The 25,349-nt window shown below is 45.4% G+C and overlaps 2 protein-coding genes across 2 annotated transcripts; both read right to left on the reverse strand.

The window, feature by feature from the left end:
* Positions 1-1,494: 1,494 nt before the first annotated feature.
* On the reverse strand, positions 1,495-9,430 carry si:ch211-195o20.7 (cytospin-A). The gene is made up of 10 exons (XM_068752052.1): positions 9,391-9,430; positions 7,583-8,134; positions 7,375-7,427; positions 2,848-3,324; positions 2,655-2,721; positions 2,314-2,374; positions 2,125-2,221; positions 1,843-1,959; positions 1,695-1,754; positions 1,495-1,584 (listed from the first exon to the last, which is right to left on the reverse strand). Exons 1-10 carry the CDS (start codon positions 9,428-9,430, stop codon positions 1,495-1,497), a joined length of 1,614 nt encoding a protein of 537 aa, XP_068608153.1.
* An 8,134-nt stretch (positions 9,431-17,564) lies between these two features.
* erich1 (glutamate rich 1) lies at positions 17,565-21,646 on the reverse strand. The gene is made up of 6 exons (XM_068752426.1): positions 21,628-21,646; positions 21,150-21,266; positions 20,920-21,063; positions 18,727-19,095; positions 18,032-18,217; positions 17,565-17,597 (listed from the first exon to the last, which is right to left on the reverse strand). The coding sequence occupies exons 1-5, from the start codon at positions 21,644-21,646 to the stop codon at positions 18,138-18,140; spliced, it is 729 nt and encodes a 242-aa protein (XP_068608527.1). The 3' UTR covers positions 17,565-17,597; positions 18,032-18,137.
* Positions 21,647-25,349: the final 3,703 nt, after the last annotated feature.

Consider the following 25,349-nt stretch of genomic DNA (forward strand, 5'->3'; position numbering starts at 1 on the left):
CAAAGTGAAATATAGGCATTAACTAGTGTGTTAATTAATGTAAATATGATATAACTGCAATGTTTTAAACTTTCAAGTGGCACCCAGCCTTAATAAAAACCTGCATTAACTCTCCATCCACAGTAGGGGGTAGTAGAGTCCGCATGAACATGTTACTCGAACCTTAAAAGTTCCCCCGAAAGAGAGGGAGTGATTTACTTGGTACATGTGATCAGTCTCTTCATTGTGTTGAACCACAAAAGCCAGCCAGCACTATTTCCTTCATATTCAGTTTATTTCTTTGGCATTTTTTTTTTTACACTAGTTACATATAAACATGGTTTACAATAGTTTGTTTCCATAAAATAGGATTATTTTTTTCCAACATTTGGCACATGCGACTTTGGAAACAAAGAATTGTTGAAGGGATTCTGTGCACTGGTGTAGCATGAGGGCGTTTGTGAAGCTGTAAGGATGCAGGTGAGATAATGTAGCAAGCTTTGTATTTGTATTTTTCATTTTTTGATGATCCCTGAGCAACAAACCAACAGTGACACGAAGACACTTCTGATTCTGATCGTTGCCACACACACACACACACACATTGTGATTTTTGTGAAATACTAACTGTTTTTCATCAACAAGAATTCTAACGTGACAAATATTTCAACTGGTCTGAAGTCTTTGTATACTGAATCGGCATGCGGTCCTTTGAAGACTACAGCAGCTGTCTAGCACATGTCCTGTACAGTATTACATTCTTATACCACCGTGCAGATAAAAGTGCATATTTACAGAGTGTTGCATCACGGACATGGACATGGCTACCAGTGTGGAGACATTTACAGAAATGACTGGATATATACTCATTCAGAACAATGCGATACGTTTCAGATATTGAGTTTATTTGGTTTGGTTGATTTATTATCTGTTATGTCGTCTGCTTTTACTGCCTGAAGTCACTTCAAACTGGGGTGTCTGCAATCTCAGGACAGGACATAAGAATGCATGCAAAAAAAAAAAAAAACACTGCCTGTGGAGCAGATGGTGACAAACTGATCACACTTTGCATTTCTTCCCTTCCGCCATGGTCTGAGGATATTATTTTTTAAATCTCACGACTAAAGACGAATCCAAAGGAAGTTCAGTCCAATCCGAGGCAGCAGATTCACGTCTTGGGGAGGGGGGGGGACGGGGGCGAGTTCTTTTCTACATAAATTCACAATGCATGTTTCGTTATTGTATGCAGTACCAATTATACAGTACATCAGGTATGTGCAAAGGTGTCCTAATCTGTAATGTAACTTGATGTTAGAAAGTTGTAAATCGTGGCGTTAAATCTTCTTTTAATTTGTTTTTCCCTATGAGCAGATTGCTACAACAGTTTTTTGTCATCCAACAAAGGTACAGTTTCGTATTCGCAGAGCCCTCGTGTTAAGTGTGTATTCTCTTTGTAGGATCCTGCTATGCTGGGACTGGGATGCGACCCCCCCCCCCCCCCCCCCGCCCGAGCAGTCACATCTCAAAGTGCCGGTAGATGCTCTCCACGTAGCTCAGAACCCTTTGCCAGTCAGGTCCACCTGTTCTCAGCATCTCCTCGACAGTCTGTGGACGGAGGATTTCACAACACCTTTACAAGCTCAAACTCAGCCAGACATTTGTGACGGAAAAAGTCAAATCATTTGCATTCAATGCAAAAGACGCCCACGACTTACCAGAGTTTGCACAATCCCAACAGACTCGCCTGTTTTAAATGCCCGACTGAGGTTCTCTCTCTGCAAAAGACAAGTTCATTTGAATCTGCGAACGCCATAAATCACTCGGTGTGACTCAGTAATCCACCAGGCGCCCCCCCCCCCCCACCTTGTTCTCTGGAGTTAGAGCGCTGTAAGGGACGTGTGACGGGAGGTAGGTGTGGTAGATGGCGCAGAAGGCGAGACCATCGGCCCAGCTGCTGCTGAAGTTGGTGATATCGATGTTCTGCATGAACAGAAATGGTAGCCATGAGAAACTACGGTAGAGCCAATAGACATATGAATACAATGGCATGTGCTAGTCTCGTAGCGACAGGCGTGAGCTAAACATCCTGGAAGATTGGTGACCAGGAAACGACACTATAAGAAACTTCACCAGATCCAGGATAACCTTGTAGCCTTGTGTTCGGTTCTGACACCAACGGAGCAGCGAGTTCCTCTTTGAACCGCCATGGCGGCGCAGCAGCAGGTTAAAACCATCCTGGGGTCTAAAACCGACAACATACAAACTGCCTTATGAGTTCAGTGGATTACTGTGTGTGTGTGTGTGCGTGTTTGCTGTATATGCGAACAGACTCACTTCGTGGGAGGGCGCTCAGTGAGGGCAGCATTATACTTGTTGAGAGACGACTCACGCTTTCCTGGAGAGACAAGAAGTCATGATTCACATTCCGACATCATGCTGCCATTGTGAACCAGAGGCTTTCACGGCTTTGGGACAAACATCCGTCTGGCCAATTACACATATCTGGATGATTATATCTGTGTTTGTGTCAGGTTTTGTTTTCATTGCCACATCATATCAACGCGTCGGAGCGAATGGAGAGACGTTTTGACTGGTTACCACAAAATAGGGAACGCACAAAAACAACAAGTTGGAAAATGATAATGATGGATGGCAATTTGAACACACTCACAAACCTGTGTCCACATTTGACCTGCTGTCTTGTCTGTCAAGGCTTCTTCGGCTTCTTGGTTGCCCCAAGTTCTAAAGAAAAAAAAAAGCACGATTTTAAGATCAAAATTACTATAAGAACAGAAAACAACAACAACAACATGTTAAATGCTTATTTTCATCCTAAAACCCAAACTCAATATTAGTAATATATCTCACATTCGTAGGTCCAACTCTTAAGGCGGTATTAGATTGGGACGTTCCATTCTGAACGGCGGGGGGCTCGGGGGAAGCAGGTAATCTGGACAGGCTTCTGCTCTCCATCCCTTCTCGCCCCAACCTGTACACCGCCCTCTCCCTGCCTCTGTGCGTCGCCTCTTTGAACTCAGAGGTGTCGACTGGCTCGCCATTGGGCCTTTCTGGTTCTTGATGTGGAGCCTGCGCCTCGGGTTTGACTTGCGCCCGGGTAAGAGTAGCCAGTCTCTGCCTGCTCTCCGTTAACTCCCCCCTCAGGACGGCCAGCTGCACATCAGTCTCCTTCTGCCTCTGCTGAGCTGCAGCCAACTCCCCCTCTGCATCACTGTGCGCCTTTTGAAGGGCACTCAGGTCTTCTTCTGCCTCGGCTCTCAGGCGGTCTGCAACTGACACCGCCACCTGCAGGTCGGCTTGGAACTGCAGCCATTCCCCGCGCTCCGTCTGCAGGAGAAGCGAATTCTATATCAACTGAACAGTTTTACTGGACTTGCGTCACATCCTGTGATCTGTAGGAATCTTCCAGTGCAGATGAAACCCTACAAACACCACATGGTGATAAAGTCACTTCTTCTATTGCTGATCTATCCAAAAGCAAGGCTGATCAGATCGTGATTAGTGTTACATTATTGGATAAACTGTAATGTTCTCTGATTTTGACGTTAAATAAAAAGTTACACCATTGCCATTCATCAGCTGCTAGCGTGGCTAATAGAACCCAATGCTAAACACTCGTTCAGCACAAATTTCCAATCCAGTCCACCTCAATGTCTTGAAGGCAACTTGCTTTTTTCGTTACGTATAAACAGGCAAACCGTCTGCAGACAATTACTATCATGAAGTGAACAATCAAACAGCCACGAGGCCTTTATCACAAAAAGTACGAGTTGGTGTGCAAACAGGTCCCAGCAAGCGCAGCTTCCACTCTAATGAGGCATGACTGGGTGGGCGCAGTTTTACTCGTGACCCAAAGTGAGTAGTGAGAATGTGTGTTCAGAGAATTCACCCCTGACGTGTTGGAACACAAATACAAATCAGACTCAAACAACAGATTAGGAGTATTGGGAAACTGCCTCCTTTCATATTTACTCCATAACACTTAATAGAGTTTGATATAAAATGTTCCAAGTTGACTATTTAACAGTATTACTGTTTCGGACATGCAGAGACATGGCCTCAGAAATAAAGAAACCCGACATGGAGCCAAGATGGTAAATGATACCGGAGCACTGAAGGAGCCTTAAACAATGACTGCCGTAAAAGTAGAAGTCATGAGAAAGAAGGAAAAGCGGAGGAAGGACGATAAAGGTGGGTGGAATCACACACACACACACACACACACACACACACACACTCACTCAATGCTGCCTGTGAAGCAATGCAGGCTAGGGAGATGTCGGGGGAGAGGAGGGGCTCACTGGGTTGGTAATAAGATGAAGAATGGATGGATGGAAATGTGGAGGAGGAGCAGAGGCGATATCTGAGCCAAGCTCCTTCATCTGACCGGTGACTCAAGACCACAGCTGGACCTGATTACACGCACACACACACACACACACACACACACGCTCATATCTTCTCTCCTACACTCACCTCTATTGCTTTACCTCACAGCCAAGCCACTTTATCAGGGTTTTATCGAACACGTCTACGTCTTCAGGCTAAACCGCTGCACGCTCCACATAACGGGATGTCAGGATAGGTTCCGTAACAAGCTTTAACTCGTACTCGGATCGCTGCAGAGACTTTGTTATCAGAGTGAAGACACTCCAACTGGAGCGTGTCCGTCGAAGGAAACAGGAAGGGGCCGCTCCTCGGTCACACCGAGATAAGGGTGTGGACTGTCAGCCTCAAGGCGCTCGCACACTCACACTCTCCCTCTCCCTCAAGAACTGACCTAGTGCCTCACTGCAAGACCAGATGTGGTATCTAAGCATTCACAAAACCACCTCAACTGCTCACACTTAAGAACTGCACTTCTGATGCTCAAGACAACTCCTGGAAAGAGTTCAGCACACGCGGGAGTTTGTGCCAGACTGTGTGTGCGTGCGCGTGTGTGTGTGTCTTTGAATGTTCCAAACATCTGTCCCTTGTCCACCTCCACGCCCAGTCTCTCTAGCGCATACTTAGAGAAACATCCCGAGTTCAGACGATTTCTTCTCTCCAGCTTTCCACAGCCTCTGTGTTCATTAAAAAAAAAACTTGGTCAAATACAAGACATTTCATCCCCACTTCGGCTGTCATACACAGGAAACTGCCAAATTATCCCTGACTGGCACCTTGAATGTGACTGCAAACCACATATGTAACACAGCTAAAGAGTCATTGCCATTTACTGCAAATACAACACGTGATGCCCCCCCCCCCCCCCCCCGCTTTTCTTTAGGCCCGGGATGGTGGAGAAAAGGAAGCAGAAGAAACCTGGAGATCATTTCTGGAAATCTCCGGCAGCCTTCACCTGGAATTGATTCCAAACCCACGGCACCGAGACCGGCTAAGTCTGGCTACGTCTCCTCAAGGTGGAGGAAGCAAATCTGACCTCACACACACACACACACACACACGCACACGCACACACCCTCCACCCAGCCATGAATGATGTTTCGCATTTTGCCGGTTAACCTAATTTGAACATTGGCGATGCACATAAGCAATGGCAGATGGCACATCAAATAACATCCGTGGTAGTTCGCTGCACATCAAGTAATCAAGTGTGCTGTTCCAGAAAGGACTTCAAGAAAAAGCATTACAACAGTGGGTAGATGCAGAAGGACAGGATTTGTGGAAAGCATGGATGAAGAAAGATGAAGATGGCCAGAACAGCGGCTTAGCTGGGGGGGAAAAAAATAATGGCTCCATAAAGTAAATGGAAAAACAGGCAAAAACAAAATAACTGTTCAAAAGGTACGGATGTCAGAGATAAAGGAGGGATGCAGGGATGAGATAAAGAGGAGTATACCCCAAAAGTTGGAGGGTATTTTTTTCTCTAGCCTTTGTGCTGAGGGAGGGGCACTCAGCTGTCTGAATAAAGGAATGACGAAAAGGGAGAGACCTGTGGGGAGGGATGGAGGCGGGAGCATCGCAAAGCTAGAAACGTCTCGCACCAGGCAAGACTTTCAACGCCTTGCTAAGCATTCGTGAGTCTTCCGTCTCATGTGCAGCACAAACACAAAGCTCATGGCCAGTCCCCCCCCCCCCCCCCCGACCCCCCACCACCACCCAGCACAAAACAAAACAAGTTCTGTCTCCTGAACAGCCGAATGTGAACCCCCTCCTCTGCACTGCTTCCCAGGACGGTACAGACTGAAAGGCTTCACTACCCTACGGAGGGCCCATGTAAACACAGTGTTGGATTGCCATGACGGCTAACACACACACACACACACACAGCTACGTCTCGCTGCTACACCACAGCCTCTCGAAGGAAAGGCTGGAGGTAACAGGAACTGAACATGAAGTAGAGGAAGAGGTTTGGAGTAAAGCAGCTGGAGCACACTCGGGAAGATAATGGAGTTCCGATTCTAAAAATGGCAAAAATAAAAGACTAGGATTCAGGGGTGAGATTCAGGGAGAACAGAGATGGTGCTGAAGGAGACTCGGTGTCGGTCATACTCCAGCTGTTTGGATCTGTGGCTGATCCAAAGGGAGTCGAGGGCCCCGGGATACGATCCTCATAAGGGAGGGACAGGAATTGGATTGGATGGCTGACAGGAAATGACCGCAACATATCACCATCTTCATAGGCTCATGGAAAACGCATGACGCATTTCATCCTCGCTGCGAATGCCTTTAGTCTGAATTCAGAGGCTAAATATAATGTATAAATCCAAAAATACCCAGCATGCATTATGTGGCTGGGCTCCAAATGAGATAAACAGTTTTCTAAATACAACCAATTATAATGAAGGTAGTTATAATGTTATAACCAATCAGGCCTCTCAGAAGGAGGCAGCGGACAGGAAGAGCCCATTTAGCAACTGATCTCCCAAGGGGGGGCTATTCCAAGTCCTATTGTGACAGGGGGGCGGGGGGTCGCAGGGGGCGTTTTGGTGTTATCTTCTTCACAGAAGGTAACAAACACTGCTCTGACTTCTGCATAAGTTTGGAGCGTGTGATTTCCTGTTTGCCTGATTCTGCTTATTCACTTTGGTTTTTTTCTTTTTTTTATGTTTAATGAACAGACTGAAGACAGGAAATAGTAGTTTGAAGTAAAAAAAATAAAAGGAAAGTCACAAATCTGATCCTTCAGGGCTGCCATGAGTCTGTCGTTCATCTTCTTCTCTGTTTTTGGTCAGATTGCAAAACATCCTTAAAGGTGCATGATGCCCCCCAACTGTATCAAAGCGCGTATGTGCTAATATACACTGTGTTCCACTAACAAACACAAACAAAAAATCACACTTCAGTTGGACGAGTTTATGTCTTCAACACAGCGCCGCCGTTTCAACATCGAGAAAAATCCAAGACTGGCTTTGCAAGCGAAGCTCATCTCACCTGCAGAGCGCTCTTCAGACTCTTCACTTCTGTTAGTAGATGCCTCAGTATTTCTGAGAAGAAGGGTGCAGAAATGTCAGAGGAAGGTCAGGGATATAGATTTGCTCTTAAAGAAGGAAACTGTGAGGACACTTTTTGACAGTAGATGAAGCACATTTGCGGAACAAACATTTTAACAACAAAATATTTTACTATGAGAGACTCTTGCCTGCGGCGTTTGTGGCCTCCTCCTGACTGGTGGCGATACCCAGTGTTGTCTTACACTCCTCCAGCAGCTTCTCCATCTCTCCATCCTGGCTGCCCCCAGCTTCATGACCGGACAGCGCAGGATGACTGAGACCACTGTCCCTTTCTTTCCGGCCCCCCCCCAGAGAGCCGCCCGTCTCAGGCGAGGCGTTGCAGGGGGAAGAGATGCACCTTGTAGGGCTGATGGTTGCCGTCTTCCCATTGGAGGCCAGAGTCAGAGGCGCGGCGGTAGGAGCACCTTGGACTTTAACCTCGTCCTTTGACTTGTTGCTATTTGGACCGACTTGTGCATGAGGCGCCCACTCGGGAGGGGGGCTGGGAGTACTGGGGGTGGCACTGCACTGTTGTGTTACCTTCATCTGGCGGACGGGGACTGAAGGTGGCGATGAAGCCGGGGCTGAAGATGAAGTTTGGGGTGGGGCTGGGTGAAGGAGTTGGGGGACACCGGGCGTGACAGGAGGCCCATCGCTTTGTGGAGAGGCAGGGGGAGTGTGGGAGCTATCGCCATGGGCAACTGAAATCAAAGTAAGAAGTAAGAAAGGTTATAGTTTTCCTGATAAAAAATTAAATGAGCGAATAAACATTCATTTAAAAAGATGTCTTCCACTTCACTGAATGAAGTCCATGTGGGCTGGGAGTTTTATATTTCTGGGTAAATTACAAGCTGAAACGTGCTGATTTGCCAATTTTTGCACACACACACACACACACACTTCTGTTTAACGCTCCACTTTCAGCAGACGTACATGACCAGCTATAAATCCACGAGTCATTCTGCGAGCTGCCGTTGAAAAGCTGAACGAGGACCGAGTGAGCAGCTGAATCATCTTGTCGCCCAAGGAGAAACGCGTATCGACTGTCATCAATCTGCCATGTTGACACTGAACGCATCAGTGAGGTGGGCCTTGTTAGCCGGCAAGCATCCAGGACATGACCTGAAGATGAACGCTTCAGCACGCACGCGCACACACACACACATAGAACAAATGTTCCCCATATGACAAATTTGCAAATGCTGCCACAAATACATTTCCAAACTTGACACAATAACATTTACAAAAACGAATTGCACTTCCCGGCTCAGTGTTCCTTGCCCAAGTCTGCATGCCTCCACTAATATTTTAAGACTGCTCTGAGAGCCACTGGACATCATGTCTCCCTTCCTTCTTTTCTTTCCCCCTTTTCCCTTGTTTGGACAAATGCTTCGATGCGAGGAGAATGAAGGCTTTCTTTTTTCTTTTTTTTTCTTAAATGATGTAAGAACAGTAGTTGAACATTAGCGAAGGTATGCAGGCGCCGCCTGCTGCGAGGCCAAATCACCGGAGAAGAATGACAGGGCTGTCCAATGAGTTGTTCAGGCCACCCCTGCTTTTTATTTCTTCATTCCAAACCCTAATCTGCTCAGCCAACCATGCGCACGAGTGGTAGATTGACTGAATGAAAGGAAGCATTTGTGTGTGTGTGTGTAGGTGTGTGTGTGTGTGTGTCAGATAGCATTAGCCGTATATGATTAATCCACTGCCCTTGTGCTGAGCAGGGGAATTCTGCCGATTCATCACAGCCGGCCCGTGGGTCACAAAGGGGGGGGGGGGGGTCACCGCGAGGAGAATGGCCACTGGCTGAACAACACATGGGAGAGCTGTCACTCAGCACCGTGAGAACCAATCAAAAAACTGTGCCCCAGTTCACAGTTTTAAGTAACTCCATGACACACACACACACACACACACACACACACGATATTTAAGGAAGGTATGTGTGTTGACCTACCTGTGGGTCCATGGTTATCCTTGGAGGAGAAGTTTCCCATCCTGCAGAGGTGGGTTTGGCCACTGATGGGGCCCTGCAGGTGTTGCTCTCTCACTCAGCCCACACTAAAAGGACACTGTGAAGTTGGCCCAGGCACACACACACACACACACACACACACACACACAACAGACCATCCAGTAAGGTGACAGATCAAATCATGCACTGTCAGACTGTCAGTCTGAAAGATTATACAACACAGGTGGAAGCACGAAAGCCTGCTCCCACTCACGGGGATGAGATCTGTCGCGGAGGCCGGACAGCGGCCACATGTAACAAACAGATCTGCGCTCATGCGAGCTTTAAAGTGAAACTTAATGAGAATAAACGCACCAAATGCATCGAAACAACATTATGAGGATAGCCCGACAATGACGAAAGAATATGAGATGTTGTTTTGATTAAAACGTAGCATCCATTATTTTTTTTAATAAGAACGCACTATTTGAAGTACAATCACGTTAAACGCAGAAGTCCCGACCTAAAGGGTTGCGCGTCCGAAGTTTGAAAACATGCCCAGAAAAGCGACTCATGCTTTAGCGCGCCGCATTAACGCGCCTTAGGGTGGAAGAGCAATAAAAAAAAGTGGCTACAAACCCAAATAGCGGACAAATAAATGCGGATTTCCTTTGTGTTCCGAGTTTCTTCTTCTCCGCGCGTCGCTCCGCTCAGCGCTGCTCAGCCGAGCGCAGCGCGCAGCCTCGCCGTGTTTTCTCTGCGGCGGGGGAATGGCAGGCGGACAGCCGAGGAGGACTTCCCTGTAGTGTAACTCAGCAACATTTTACTGCCGAGAGCATCTTGATAAAAAAGAAAGAACCGGCGACGAACAGAGGAATACAAATCGATGAGCAGCGCCGCGGATAAACGCTGGACGCGTCCACTGGAGGGCACAGTTTATGCGCCCGAGAGCAAGAACCTGTTTGTGGGTAAATTCCGGCCTCTCTGTCCTCTGATTTATGATGAAACCGACTCTCTCAGAAGGGTGACCCACTGACCCACTGTGCCAGACAGCTCCAGGCTTGAAAAGCTCCAGGACAACTTTTATTAAACCTACTTTTATTGGTTAATATTTATTTGCAAGAGAGTGTTTGCTCTGCACCATAAGATGCTGACTCTGTAGCATGATTTTGTTTTTGCTTATAGATGAAAAATACTCATCTGCTTTAATTCAACAGTGCCCAACCTTTTTTTTTTTTGCGTCCATTTGAGGCAATTAAAAAAAAGTTACACCTGTTTTTTTAGTCTTAGAATTTACTAATTAACGAATCCATCAAGCAAACTGAATCAAATCCTGGTTCTACTCATTTGACTTTTAGTATTAGAACACGGTAGTAATTTCCAACACATGAAAATATAGTCCAGAAAGAGGTTATTGTGTCCCACGTTTCTAAATGGTGCAATTTAAGTAATCTGCAGCATCAGGGTTTTTGGATTAACGAACTCCAATCACATCTTTTTTTGTTTAATTTACAGCACATTCTTAGACATCAAACAGGTGTATGTGTGGACTTGGAACAAGTGGGCGGGGCTCCGGAGGGCCAAAATATCCACAACTAACTAACCTCATCTATTCTAAAGTTAATAATCCACTGTTGATTCCTTTGCAATTTTTATTTATCTGAATGTGGGTGAGAAATTATTCATAACAAAGGTCACTCATTATATGAGGCTATAGACTTGAACTTTATATCACTGTGGCTGAATGTTTTCTGTTGTAAAGCTGTAAACAAATTACTTGCGCTGACGTCAAACCAGCTTGAATTGCACTTTGACCGAAATCACAATTTCCTGGCAGAAGCGCAACGTGATCAAAGGAAACAATCTGACCAATGCGCCGTAAGAGCAGAGCAGCATGTCTGCATAATGTCTTTAATGCAGTTAAGTCACTTCCAAACATCTTTTCATGGAACATCAATTATGCTGCGAATAGAACAAATCGATCCATTTACAGTCTGAAATAAATAGATGTGTGACAAAACACAACAAGCAAACATATATACTAGTATAAACATGCGTTCTGTTCCTTTTCAGTTGTGCCGCCATCTTTGCCGTCCTCCCTCATGGCACAAAAGGGCAACAGGAAGTTTCAAACAAATGCAAATTTCAATCTGGTTGAGATCATTTTGGTTTCCACTGTGCTCTGTGATCACAACAAGCAGCGAGGAGATAAAAAAATTTTAATGGGTGTCAGTTTGTTCTGGAGTGTTCTGGGAAAAATTAAATAAGATACCATCCTGCAAAAACTAACCCCTGATCCAATTTGGTGGAGAGACAAGCAATAATAATAAAAAAAAAAAAGATTTGTAGGGTCTTGGCAGACCTCGAAGCGCTGAAACACAACTTTTTTCAAATCTTCCCAAAATATTTTCTCTGTCTGGCCCCTGCTTGTGGAAGTTCACCCATCGAGGTGTTACAGCTGAAGACAGTGTGACCCTGTGCTATCCATAAGGCACAGCACGCATTCTCAACCACACTCAGCGTCTCGCCAAATCGTGCCACTTCCCATTGCTACATTTAGGTGCTAACACCAACGCCATGCATGCACTTGCATATGCATGATGGCTCACAGTGGGGGGGGAATGGCGGACCCTGCAGGGGGAATGGTGCAAAGATGCATAGAGTCTGTCTGCATACAGCAGGTCCTCTTCTCTAATACCAGATTAGGCGAATAACTGTGTACGCCAGGAATGATTTTCCACTTGAGGTAATCCCCGCAGAGGACACAGGCTTATTAAAGAGGAATCACCATTCCAACTTGTCCTCCTGCCACCCAAAGCGTCTCAGCCGCAAATTCCTAATCCACCCAGGTGTATTTGTGTTGTTGACGGAGGTTTTGTTTTTGCGCACACTTTCCTCTACTAAAAGCATCCTTTCAATCCGACATTCTGACTTGTCTCATTGATAGTTTTTCACCACTCCTGACGAAACCATCAGAGAATTGAACTTGTCCGAACGCTTGTCCTGTTTCACCTACTCGACCTCAAAGTATTCTGTCACTGCTGTTTTCGGATTGACAGCTGATGGCCAGCCAGGCCAGCAAATGGCAAAGCGTTTTGACAGGTTGCACCTGCTCCTTCTTGAAGCAAATCAGCTGAAGTCCTGTGCTGCTGCCAAATCTAATACACGTGGCTATCTGGCTGAGCAGAAAAGGGAAGATGGTTAAGTTGTTGGGGCGGGGGGCGGGCACAGTGAGATGGTTGGAAACCATCTGTGCGTAGAGGGGCACTGCCAAACATCCATTCATTTTCATGCCGTGCCTTAATAGGATTCCCATTGACTCCAGATTATCACTTTAAAGCCCGCGCCATGAAGTAATCGTCAGAACACTCTAATGTTTTGGAAAATAAGTTCTTAATGGAACCTTCTGACAAATTTGTCAAAAAAACAAGTGCTCTAATTTATGAAAATTTTGCAAAATCCGGAATTGTTTTCATGGAAGATGCTGATGCATGTGTTGGCAATAAAGGGTTAAACATGCTATTTCCTCTCTAAACGTTCATTTGGGAAGTTGCAGCGTCATTGTCTCCACCCAGCACATTAAAGATGATACACTCCAACAGACTATTGTGATATGCGTTGCGCTACTGACAGACTTCATCATTAATATAAGACATCCGACGTAGCGGCAACATTAAGGTTGAGGTCAGACAACCACACTTGCACATCACCAGAGAGCACGTGGGCCGCACCGTGCAGCGGGCCAGCACAGCTGCAATCACAGGAATGCACAAGTGTAATTATTGGAACCCAACCTGGGATGATGACCACTCTATAGCCAATCTGGCATCACAGACTCATTTTAGGGAACTTTGTTCCCCACAAAGGAGGGAGGTGGGATCTCCAGGCCAGCGCCACCCCAGCGATTAGCATCCAGGAAGGGGCTCCTGTGGGCTCCTGTCCCCAACAGGCTGGAATCGGTGTGCGAACCAACAAACTGCAGCACGCGAGCAGAGGGCCGGTGGTGGAGAGCCAACTGCCTGGAGCTGTAGCCGCACATTCCTACCCCCACGGCCCCCAGCAGCACAGCCATCCCGGGCATGGTCTTCTCCGCTGGAGGGGCCACGGAAATGTTGTGGAAGGCCTGGGTCTGATGGAGCAGAGATGGAGAATGAAATGCAATGTGAGCATCAAGACTATTAAAGAGCTCAACTCTGTCAAACAATGACCAGATCAAGTCCAAAGGAAACACATTAGTGCAAATCACTTTTATGCCTGTTTTACCACAGGACGTCCTTCCCTTCTACCAAACTTATACATGCATCAAACAACCTTCCCACTAATCCCATCAGAATTAAAAAGATCATTTTCTTTCACAAACAAAAAAAAAGGTTTTGTCTATTTTGCAAGATGGGCAATTTCCACCGTGGGCCCTTGACAATTCTAGAGAGCACAGAGCAGTAAACAATAGAAACGTCTTGGTTTCTAATGTAGCTGTGTCACAGACAGTTAGGAAGCTATTCCTGCAGCAAATCATCCAATTCCCATTTCCATTTCCAGTGCAATGGACTGTCACGGGCTTGGATTTCACTACTGTTTGGGGCAAATGCCCCCACCGTGAATGCTGATTGTGTTTTGTGAGCCAAAAAAAAAGGCATCTCATAATTACTGGAACGGAGACCTGAATGGTGTTTATACTGCAGAAAATGATGGCATTTCATCATGATTTGAGACTCTTGTCAGATAGAATGGCTGCAGAACGGCAGCACGAGGCTCGCTGGAACCGATTCGCTGAATGCAGTGTCGTGTTTGTGAACCTCTGCACGAGTCAGTAAAACCAGTAAAGACACTTCATTATCAGTCTCTGCTCCCAGGATGTTGGCTATTACTTCATCTGCACCCTTTCTACTCCTTGAAGGCCGAAGGACACGGAGCATGTGGAACCTAGACATCAAATCCAAGACGTTGAGGGGGCGGCATTCTGTCTCTGCAGTCCATCAGGAGAATTTGGAGACAAAATGTAGATTAAATGGAAGCCCATTGCGATGCGATGCAATGCAGATGTCCGTGCTTCGACTCTCTTGCACGGACAGGTCCAGTGTTGTGACGCGATTAACAATCACAGCAGATGAACTCATTCCATAGCTACAGTGCACAGAACCCACCCAAGTCTGTCTCACATTTGTAGCAATGCACGGAAATTAAATCTATTTTACTTCAGGAATTTGCACAGACAAAAAAATAAGAGTTTTATTACACAGCCTTGGTGTCAATAAACATTTAAAGCCCAAACATGTGAGTTTTAATATGTATATATTTACCAGGTTTTGTCTTCTGTACAGACATATAGTACATGTTAATGGTTACTTATAATATATGTTTGTATTTAGACAGACTTCTTATTGTTCGCTTTGCTCTTATCATTGAGTAAAGCCACTGCAGGGAGTCGTGTGAAAAAAACAAATTCAATGCTTCAATAAAGATAATGAGCCAATAAAAATGATTCTTATACCGGAACTCTGCAAACACACTCACCTGGAGCAGCCTGATGTAGCCTGGAGTCAGTCTTGGGAGTCTGTAAAACATTCTGCAGCTCTCTGCGGTGGTCTTGCTCTTTAATCAGGAATGCTTTAGAGGATCGCTCCTCTTCCTGGACTCCCAAGACGGGAAATCCACTGACAGAGGATCTGCCTGGGCTGCGCTTGAATGACCTGTGTTGCTGCCTGATGCTGCCTGGCCCTTTATAATGCCTCCGTCCTGTCCTTACATAAGGGACAGTCTGCAGGTGGTGAGTCTGAGGGGATTATCAGAGCTGGCAAGCACAGACAAAGAAGGCTTCACACAGCAGGAGTGCAGGGCCAGGTCACGCTAACATATCAAAGGAAACATTGAGCTGAGTCCAACAAATTATAATTGGGTCTGTACTGCAGAATTTTCCTCATCTAGGAAATTAATGACTTCACTTTCCCCAAAAAGCCCGATGTATACAATCAGACAGACGCATCTGCATTTTCCATGTGAATTATTTTGGGATTTCAAAAAAATATATACAAATTCATGTTAAAATTGTTTTCTTGGAAAAAAAATTGTCAGAAGGGTCGGGCAATTATTTCTTGGTTCAGGCTTCAAAGGGTTAATGGGGTTTTAATTTGTGTTTACAGTTATCAGTTAAAAATACACGTCAAGTCCGATTCACTTTTACTTTTCATGGTTGGTGTATGAAGATACCAAGAACAACTTAGACCCTTTTGATGGTGATCCAGATCACCATGTGGATGGTGTAAATCCAATTAGGAGGGGAATGAGCAGCTCGGAGGAGGTCTGCGCTCTCCGAGTGCTTTTCTAGTTTTTATTATCTCAGCATTGCCCCAACCCTGAACTTAATACAGAAAAGGTCCAATCTTTTGAACTGTTTTCAGTCTGCTGACTGGGCGGTTTTCCTGTTGACGTGGAGAATGTCATCAACATACTTTAAATTTTAATATCAATCCTGACCTCAGGGACTTCAACCCAGGCTGGGGTCTCATAATGAGGTGGCTGTCGCCGGAGAGGAACTCTGCTCAGTGAGCTTCTTATTTCTGGTAATCGGACCCGATTCTGTTCCCATGAATGATATTGAACTGTATAAATACCACAAGGTCACAATACCGCCGAAATGCATGCCTTCCCGGGCATCAAAATCACGCACTTCTTTAGAAAACACACACAGAATGGCAAAACACTGGCTCTGTTTATTTCCTGGTGGGGGGGGGCATGTCTGGGTTTTTCGATGATAAACGCTTGACAGGCTTCATCATTTAGATAACCGGGTGCCATTTGGTGTTGAGCAGGCTGTGTTTGTCGGGATTCACCTGGAAGTCTTGCGCAGCTGATAATTATCTGCAGATTTAAGGAATACTTGTTTTAAACTCTTCCAAAGGGTCAGGAATGTTTCAACTAAACATGATGGGAATTCATGCACTATTTTCTCACGACTGAACGTGTGGAAAATGGACCAATCCGACTCGCTGACATAAATCACTGGAAATGTTAAATGTAAATGTGACATTTGGGCACCAAATGTCATATTTAATTTAGATTAAAACGATAGTGGGCAACCATCCTGCCAAAATGAGCGCTTAACACGTTAATGGTCACCCTTATTATGCTGCGTAAACATTGTCAGGAAAGGTGATCTTTGTCCCGACCCGCTCCTCTGGCTAATAGCTGCAGGATGAGCCCATTAGTTTCCATCAGGTGCAGCAGCTGGCGTGCCAATCAACGGTACCGGGGCCCACAGATGGCATCCACTGTGAGAAGTGTGGCGGTTTGCAACCTTTATAATGCAATGATGTTGTGTTCAGGTGCACGGCAACAGGTCCCGTAAAAAAAACTGCTACGTGCATGGCAGACGGCATCCCAACAGCCCCGTCCAGCAGAGATAATCCTCCGGCCTCTTCCTGAACTCGTCTCCTGGCGTTGAAGCAGTGGGCAAATGCATTAGACTAGATTAACTCTGCCGTGGGGCAGGCGTGGCTATGTGGAAGGTTAAGCCATCGACTCCTCGGATGACACCAAATCCAAAGTCTGTCAACAACAAACTGCGTTGCTATGTTGAGGGTACCATTAGATAAGAGTAACCAGTGGGGATCAGCTGATGTGAAGCTCGTTAGACTTCATTAAAACGTTATGCAATCATGTACTCAGTCAATGACTTCTGAAACGGCAACTTTAAAGTGGCTTTTGGAATACTGCAGATAAATGAGGAGCTATTAGGTTAACCGGCCTGGTTTAAATGTCTTCCTAAACTTCCTTCCCTGGCAACTAGGGAGGGGGAGGGTTCGGATAAAGAGTGTTACGTCAGCAACAATAAAATATTTGATGGATTTGGAGTACTTAAAACAAACAGGGAGGCGAAAACACATCCAGGAGATACCGACAACATCAAACTAGTTGGCGGAGGGATTTGGCAACTTAAAGATTGGCTAGTTTATTTTTCTTTAGTAAAAAAAAAAAACAAAAAGAAAGAAAGAAGGAATTTATTCAAAACAGACATTTTATGTGGCATCATGTAAAGTCAAATCCAGAGTATGAGCAGACAAGCGTTTTTCTCTCTAAGCGAATAGCACCGTAGAAATCGCCCCTGAGGAGAGTCTGTGTTTGGGTGCGACTATCGGAGAACGCTCAGGTTCCTTGCCCTCCTGCGTGGGAGGAATATCCGTGATCCAGTATCTGAACAGCGGCGGTTTCCACTAAAGAAGGAAAGAGAGAATCATTTTAGTTACAGCCGAGTCTGAATGGAAAATAAGTCGTACAAATAGTTTTGCGAGGAGGAAATTGGGGGGGGGGGGGGGGAAGCTTTTAGGCAGCCGAGCAGAGAAAGGACTGGAACAAATATAGCGTGAAACGACATTGACTGGTTGGGACGTGGTGCTTTCTTGGAGACTCGGCCGAGCAGTCACACCGTGGCCAACGACATGCAGCGGCCTGATTTCTCACACTTGGGCGTTCATTTATCCAGAAAGCTAACAAACGAACGCACAAACACGCACAGGTGAAGGCCCGTCTGAGGACTCGGGAGACAGCTTTGCTGCCAAGGCAGGCAGCGCAAGGCGAACAAGTTGAAACATGTTGGTTGAGAAGAGAAGCAAAGATCTCGTTATTTTTGCCTGACTTGCACACTGACCCGCCGCCATTGAAGACGTATCTCAGAGCTCCTCCAGGTTGTCCGTCTCTCTCTCTGCTGGACGAAGGCCTTCAGATGGTGGAGCCGCTGCAGGACGGAAGGGGGCCTACATCTGCTGGTTATGCTGCTCAGGAGGTCGTCCATCGTCCCCGAGAGGCGAGAACGCCGGTCCGCATGCAAGCGAGGCTGGAGGAGCACAGGAGAGGAGGAGGCGTCGAAACAGTTTCACATCATTTAGTATTTTATTTCTGTTTGTTTAGTCCAAATGGAGACGAGGCAACAGTGAGAACGTCTTCGTGGATTGCGTCAAACAGAAACCGTGGGTTAACGTGTATTTTTCCGTTTGCAGATTCATCTGGGTCTGGATGCGTTTTGTTCCTGTGTCCTGTCTCTATTTTTAGTCCTGCTCTGCCAAGTCCCGGGAAGCTTTTCCCTCTTCTGCTGGACACCGGTCACGGCCTAACCTTCAGCGCGCTGCAGCTTAATGAAGTTGTGTCTTGACAAGTTCAAACTCTTGATTAAAAACACAGCGACTGAGCAGAGGAGCAGCTTTTCAGAAGCTGGGTTTATCGCAGGTCAAACAATATTTCCATTAACCGTGATTTGGGCCATTTTCAGTCGAAGTTTGACTTTATGGATAATAATTTAATCATTTTGCAGTCGGTCTTGGAATTGTTCTGCTCAAAACTTACAACCTGACTTGTAGGTTTCCAGCGTTGTCCTGAGGAAGTCCGACACCTCAGGAGCTCTGGTCTCCTCATCCTGCTCCTCCTCCCCGTCTCTCCTGTAGGTGAACTCCAAGGCGGAGGCCCGGGGCATCAGGCCCATGGAGAGCAGCTTCTCTTTGTGCCGTTTCTTCTTCAGCTTTCTCTTTTTGTTTCTGCTAATGTGCGCTCCTCCCTCAGACGGCCGATCTGTGCAGGACTCATCTAAAAGGCCTGCTCCAGCTTTCCTTGCGTCTCGAGGGAGGTTTGATTTCCTCTTCCTTTTTCTCCGTTTTGTTTCCTGTACGACTTCCTCCTTATCTTGTTCCAGTTCTTCACTGGAATGGTGGCTGCTCGCCTCTGTGGATGGCGACGACACAACGATTAGTTTCAAACCATTACCATCTAGTCTTTGTGTTTTAAGGTGGAAACTCAATTCAGAGGGGTAGAAGGTAGTGGAAGAAAATCCCAGAATGCTTTGCAGACAGAGGCAGTAAATTAAAGACAGCTACTATTGTAGTTTCGTCTTGTCCCGTGAGGGGTTGCCACAGCAAACCAACCTTCTCCACTTCACCCTGTCCTTTGCATCGTCCTCCCCAACACCAGCCACTCTCATGTCCTCCCTCACTACGTCCATGTATCTTCTCCTGGGTCGTCCTCTAGTCCTGTTCCCTGGCAGTTCCATCCTCAGCATCCTTCTACCGATATAGTCCCCGTCTCTCCTCTGGACATGTCCAAACCATCAAAGTCTGACCTCTCTGACCTTGTCTCCAAAACGTCTAACCTTCACTATCCCTCTCATTGCCTCATTTCTAATCCTATCCAACCTGGTCACTCCCAAGGAGAACCTCAGCATCTTCATCTCCTCCACTTCTAGCTCCGCCTCCTGTCTTTTCCTCAGAGCCGATGTCTCTAAGCCTGGCTGGCCTCACCACTGTCTCGTAGACCTTTCCAGTAAACGAAAGAGCGCTACCCTGAAAGTAAAAGACGTGCATAAATATTCTGTATCCTTGCATGCCTGCAAAACTGTTCAATATTCATAGGAATGTCTGATTAATAATCAAATAGATGTAAATGAATATGTGACTGGATCTTTTTAATGCTCTTTACCCACACCATCCTCATAGATTTTAGGGCAATAAACATGCACTTTCACAAGCGGTTCTTGTTATTTTTCTCTTTCCTTTTGTTCGCTCCTGTAAATGAGGTGATAATGGATAACGGCAGCAGCAACAGGCTCGTATAGATCTATGACACTTTCATGTTTTCATGAGTAAATCAGACACCTAATCTAATTTCCAGTAGAAATGAAACCTGCTGCTGAACTGCTGCAGGACCAGGCAGCTGTATTTTATTCATCAATGGATGAATGTCTGTGATAAATATCTTAACCTTGATGTAACTTATCTATTGATGACGTAATGAGTGGCGTCCCATTTCCTAGATAAAGATTTTAACCACTGCTGTTCGTGACTTGGTTTAGAGGGGAAAGTCAAAAAGGTTAGGGCAGCATAACAGAAAATGGGTTTAAAAAAAAAATCAAGCATTAACCGACTGAACCTCACGACGGCGTATTAATTATGGAAGAAGCTTTCGGATGACTTACGGACCCACCTTCTAAGCGCAGTTAATCAAAACGAAGTTACCCTCATCATTCATTCCGGTGGGCACCTTGAGACGCACGACTGTCACAGCCAACAAACCTCTTAGGTTTCACTGAGGTAAAGCAGAAGCCCGTCACGTTGATGGAGGGGTGCATTAAGGAAGATGATGAGCACGGAGACGTGTGTAATGAGCCAGGACTCGTATTCCTCCAAGCTTACGTAGAGAGAAATAATCACCAGCCGACGAGCATCAGCTGTAAAAGCGCATGCCACTTTATCTTATCGCTCATCACAGGTCAAGGACATTTACGCTTCAAGGTCACAACTCAGCCTAAAAGAAAACGACGGCATGAAATCGGGGTAACAAGTTTTAAAACTTTGAAACTGATAAAAAGGTCGGTCGAAAACAATCGATTATCACTCCTGGCGTCTCTGCAGCTGGTGCTGTGGCAGAGACAATCCAGAAGAGCGACTTCGATAAAAGAGAACGCCAGCCTGGAAGAAGCCCATAGCCGTAAATCTCTCTCACCTTTATGGCGCACGTCACAAGTACATAAATGTACGATTATGGTCGTCTTACCAGCTGGGTCCCGAGCGGTATTTATGCTTTCTAGCTGGGAGGGCGTGATGGATTCCTCTGGATTTGCCTTGTAGTCTGCAGGAGGAGGCAGGGCAGTGTACATCCGTCCCCCCGGATTGGCTGCGCTCTGTGGCTTTCTCGCATCTGTGAGACAGACAGGGTAAATAAAAGAAAATAAGGTACTAAATGTTTTGTATGCAGCAAGTAAGGTGAAATAATCTTAATCACACCATTGGTTATGTCCACTTGAGAGGGTTTTCTTTCCACGTGGATGTTTTTAGCTGGGTTTTCTGGTGGACTGGGCTGAGCTGCAGGGTAAAGCTTCTGCAGTACTTTTGACTGAAATACTGTGGAAAACAACACACACACAAATAATAAATAACACACTCAGAATCTTCAGCTTCCTCACAAATGACGAGACGCTTTCTCCTCCGATTTCCCGATACTTGATGGAGTCCCACTGCCACGCTTCGTGCAAGTGGGCTTACCTTTTCGTCGATTCAAAAATAATTTGGCGCACTGACAAGACATTTGCAACGTGTGCACATTTGCGTGGAAAATGTGCACACGTTGCTTACAGTCTCACAGCAGTAACACGTGCATTTGTTTACAACACAACTCGGACAAGGCGTGGACCCACCAGCGAGTTCCCAAACATGAAATAACTGACAATAATACTGTTTTATCCACGACAGCATTCACACTCACCTTCTCTCCTACGAGCCATACGGACACATCTCTGAGTGGACACGAATGGGACGGAAACGCAAATCTACAATAAAAAAATGCTAGGAAGCTAGCTAGGCTAACGCTAGAGTCAGGACTTCTAAAATCAGATCATCACAAGAGACATTACAGTGTACAGGTACACAATGGTGAAGCTACGTGTTGTTGTTAAAATAGTTAAAGTCGGAAATACTTCGAAAATACTTCGAAAAACCTCGTTTGCTAACATTACACTCAGGTTACAACATGTTATATGTTCTCTGGTAAATCCTACTACGGTAAAGGCGTGTCGAACTGTCCTCTCCTTCTGATTGGCTAATATCTTTTGGACTATGCTTGTCGGATTGGTTAGGGTGACAATCAGCCAATCAGAGACAGTGACGGGGCGGGTCATAACGTCGCCATAGTAAGATTGGTAATTTCGCTGCACTCTACAACCACAAGCGCGCAGACTGATTAGATAAAGAGCATAATTTTTCAGCGCCGAATTCCAATCGCGCTAATGCCAATTTATTGATTCTGTAGTTGTAAATAAAGACACTTGTTCTATGTATTATACCGCAAATTATACATTGAATCGATCAAACGCCTATATTATTTAATTCAGCGCGTAAAACAACGTTGATCAATTCAACATGTTTGCTGTGTTAAAAAAAAGGTTAATTAAGTTGCATTTCACTGAGGCAAGACCTTTCTTTGATATTAAATGAGTGACGATTAACAGGGAAGACTTCATGCGTTTCCTTATAATAACGAATCTCAAATTTATTCTTTCCAACAATTTAAAGTAATAAAATCCATTCGTGAAGGGACTCGAGTACGACGCACCATGCGTCTGGAGCTCCCCATCCGTTCGAATCCGGTAATAACAGAGCGTTTGGGCGTGCGCACACCGATCCAGCCGTAGGACGGGGTGGGAACGAGATGGGAACTGAACAGGCGCCTCGTGGCTCCGCATCAGCACCGGGTTGAGTTCGGGTTTGCGCATCCTCCAAACTTGTGTGAACATCATGTGAACGGACTGTGCAGGAGGAGGACCCGCTTAGAATGTCAGCTCTGAAGAAGGTAAAGGTTTCTTCTCTGTTTGAATATTCTCTAAGCACATATTTAACACCTGAAATGTGTTCATGTCCAGGATGAACATTTTATTTTAGAATTTTGCAATGAATAAAACAAAAAATAGCATGCTGAGGTAAAAACGGGTGCGTTTTAAGCAACTGCAGCATTCTTTTGAGTATTTTTATTATTTAAATGATAAAATTGACCTTCAATAAATATTTAAAATAATATTAAGCAACAAAATTAAAGCACGCATATCTATTTAAATTCTGTCAATTATTAGAACAAAGAAAACATAACCTGATTTTTCATTATTTGTGCCAGCACATACATTTTGCTGAGTGCTCATCTGATTTGCCCCATTAATGCTTGTTCTGCACTTAAATGCATCCCCAAAAGAGGCTCAAGTGAAGAGTATTTAAAGCATAAAAATACACTCTTAGCACAAGGCTAACTTCTGAAATCAATATAATATCAGGTTTGATTCCTACTGTTGTGCAATGTCACGTAATGCAGTGTGTACCCTGCTGACTGTAGTCTCTGTGGGTGGATAAGCTTCACTGACTGCGTCTGACGGAGCCTTCAGTCCAGCACTGGCAAATCCTGAATGAGAGTGGAGCCCCATCCAAAAAAAATAAAACAAAACAAGAAGGTGGCATTGAAGGAGCCAAAGGTTCTGTCAGAATCAAGGAACTACACAGACCTGTGTAAACATGTTGCATAATATCTGCACAATATGCATGCAAATACTTAGAAAACTGTAGATGGACAGGTGGAAGGAAAGCCTTTCCCATCACATCTGTAAGCCCCCATGTGACCGTAAATAAATTACCTGTCACTTACGGCTTCAGATGAGCCCCACCTTCCACCTCGTCTGCTCACGCCTTCCTTCTCTAAACCAGTCTTTGGGCGAAAGCCTGACGATGCATACGAGATGAAGGAGCTGCTATACTCAATCCTTCCCACAGGACAATGTCCTGGCACTTTCAAGATGAAAGGCTAATTAAAAGCTGACATTTGTCGTACAAAGAATAAAAGACAAAACGTAATTAGAAACTGACACCATTTCCCCTCAGAAGCCCTAAAGGTAGCTTTGATAATCCCAGCGCTGTCATCAAATTGGTTGCATTTAGAAGAAAACACACACACACACACCCATACACATACATATTCATGTACACACAAACAGACTTCCAGAGTTGTCAATGGGAAGTTTAGGGGGATTTTGCCTGCTTGGTCGTGAGTCGTGACATGATAATGCTCTCATAATCTGCTTTAAGATGCATAGAAAGTCCACAGGAGGAAATGAGCAGCGATGAATGTGGCCTGGTCCGAAAAAAATGTTGCCGTTGAAGCATTAAGCAGCCTCCTTTTTTATTCATCCATCCATCCTCCTTCCTAAGTATTTCTTATTTCATCGTATAAATACATTGAATTGAACTGCTCTCTCTCTCTCTCTCTCTCTCCATTCATATCTTTTCATTCCCTGATGAATGCCCCCCCAACATCTGTGGTGGTTTGACTTCAGTGAATGGATGTGGAGGGAATGAAAGCGATGGATGCGAGCAGACCCTTGTGAATCTCATAACGCATTGGAGCCTAAGTGTGTTCGTTGCATCTGCAGCATGTGCACGTGTGAAAACCTTCTACCCAGTTAATCACCTTTGTGCCGCTGCAGTCGCAGTTCTTCCGGACACATGGGCACGATTGCATTCTCCCAGTGTCGGTGTTGCAGTACGAGTTGACACAGAGCCAAGTCAGGTGCGCCTCATTACGAGGGCTGTTAGCTTGAGCTCCTCTACCACCTGTGGTATTTCGTCTGGCTTAATTGGACAGTCGTGATAGAGACAGCTTTACACCGACGTAACCAGGAAGCCAATGTCAACCGGCAGCACATATTCATTTTCAGTCAGTGTCGAGTTCAGAAGAGACTCGAGGAAAAGAAAGTAGAAAGAGTAAGCAGTCTTTTATTACCATTGGGCTCTGCATCGTTCCCCATGTTCTACGAATCTGTGACATCCAATATGAAAACACAGAATAAAAACTGAAATGCAAATTCACCCACTGGCGATGAGAAAGGAATCACAAGTCTATTTTTAGCAGGTTCAACTTCTTTGACAAAAAAACCCTGAATATATTGGATGATTTCAATACAAATGTACTTGAGATTTCCATTGCAGAGAATATAAATTCTAATGCCTGCTGCTGCTGGCGTTTAGCCCAGACATTTTAAACTGAGCATATGAATATATATATATATTTATATATCGGCACAATAAAATGACCCACTCTGGCAGAGGACATGAAGGCAGCAGGATTTTTGATTGGTACAGGTCCGAGAAACATGATATTTGCTCCAGAAAATTGCTGAATGCTTTAATCAGCCAAATGTAGTAAAGCTGCTTCACGTAAATGCAGCCCGATGCTGTTGCCATGATTACAGTGCAAGAGCTAACTGTGGGCCATTTTCACTGCCTCCCTGGCATTATATACCGGTGTATGTTTTTCCTGCAGAAAGCCTCTCTGTGCTCCACTTGTCTCCATGCACGTGCGTCTAGGGCGGCTCTCAGCCTCGCTCTTTGCATTCTAAAAGAGTTAAATAAAGTCCGTTATCTCCTTGCGTCCCACTCCGACTTTATCGTAAG

Source organism: Brachionichthys hirsutus, chromosome 18, assembly GCF_040956055.1.
Source record: "Brachionichthys hirsutus isolate HB-005 chromosome 18, CSIRO-AGI_Bhir_v1, whole genome shotgun sequence".
Lineage (NCBI taxonomy): Eukaryota > Metazoa > Chordata > Actinopteri > Lophiiformes > Brachionichthyidae > Brachionichthys > Brachionichthys hirsutus.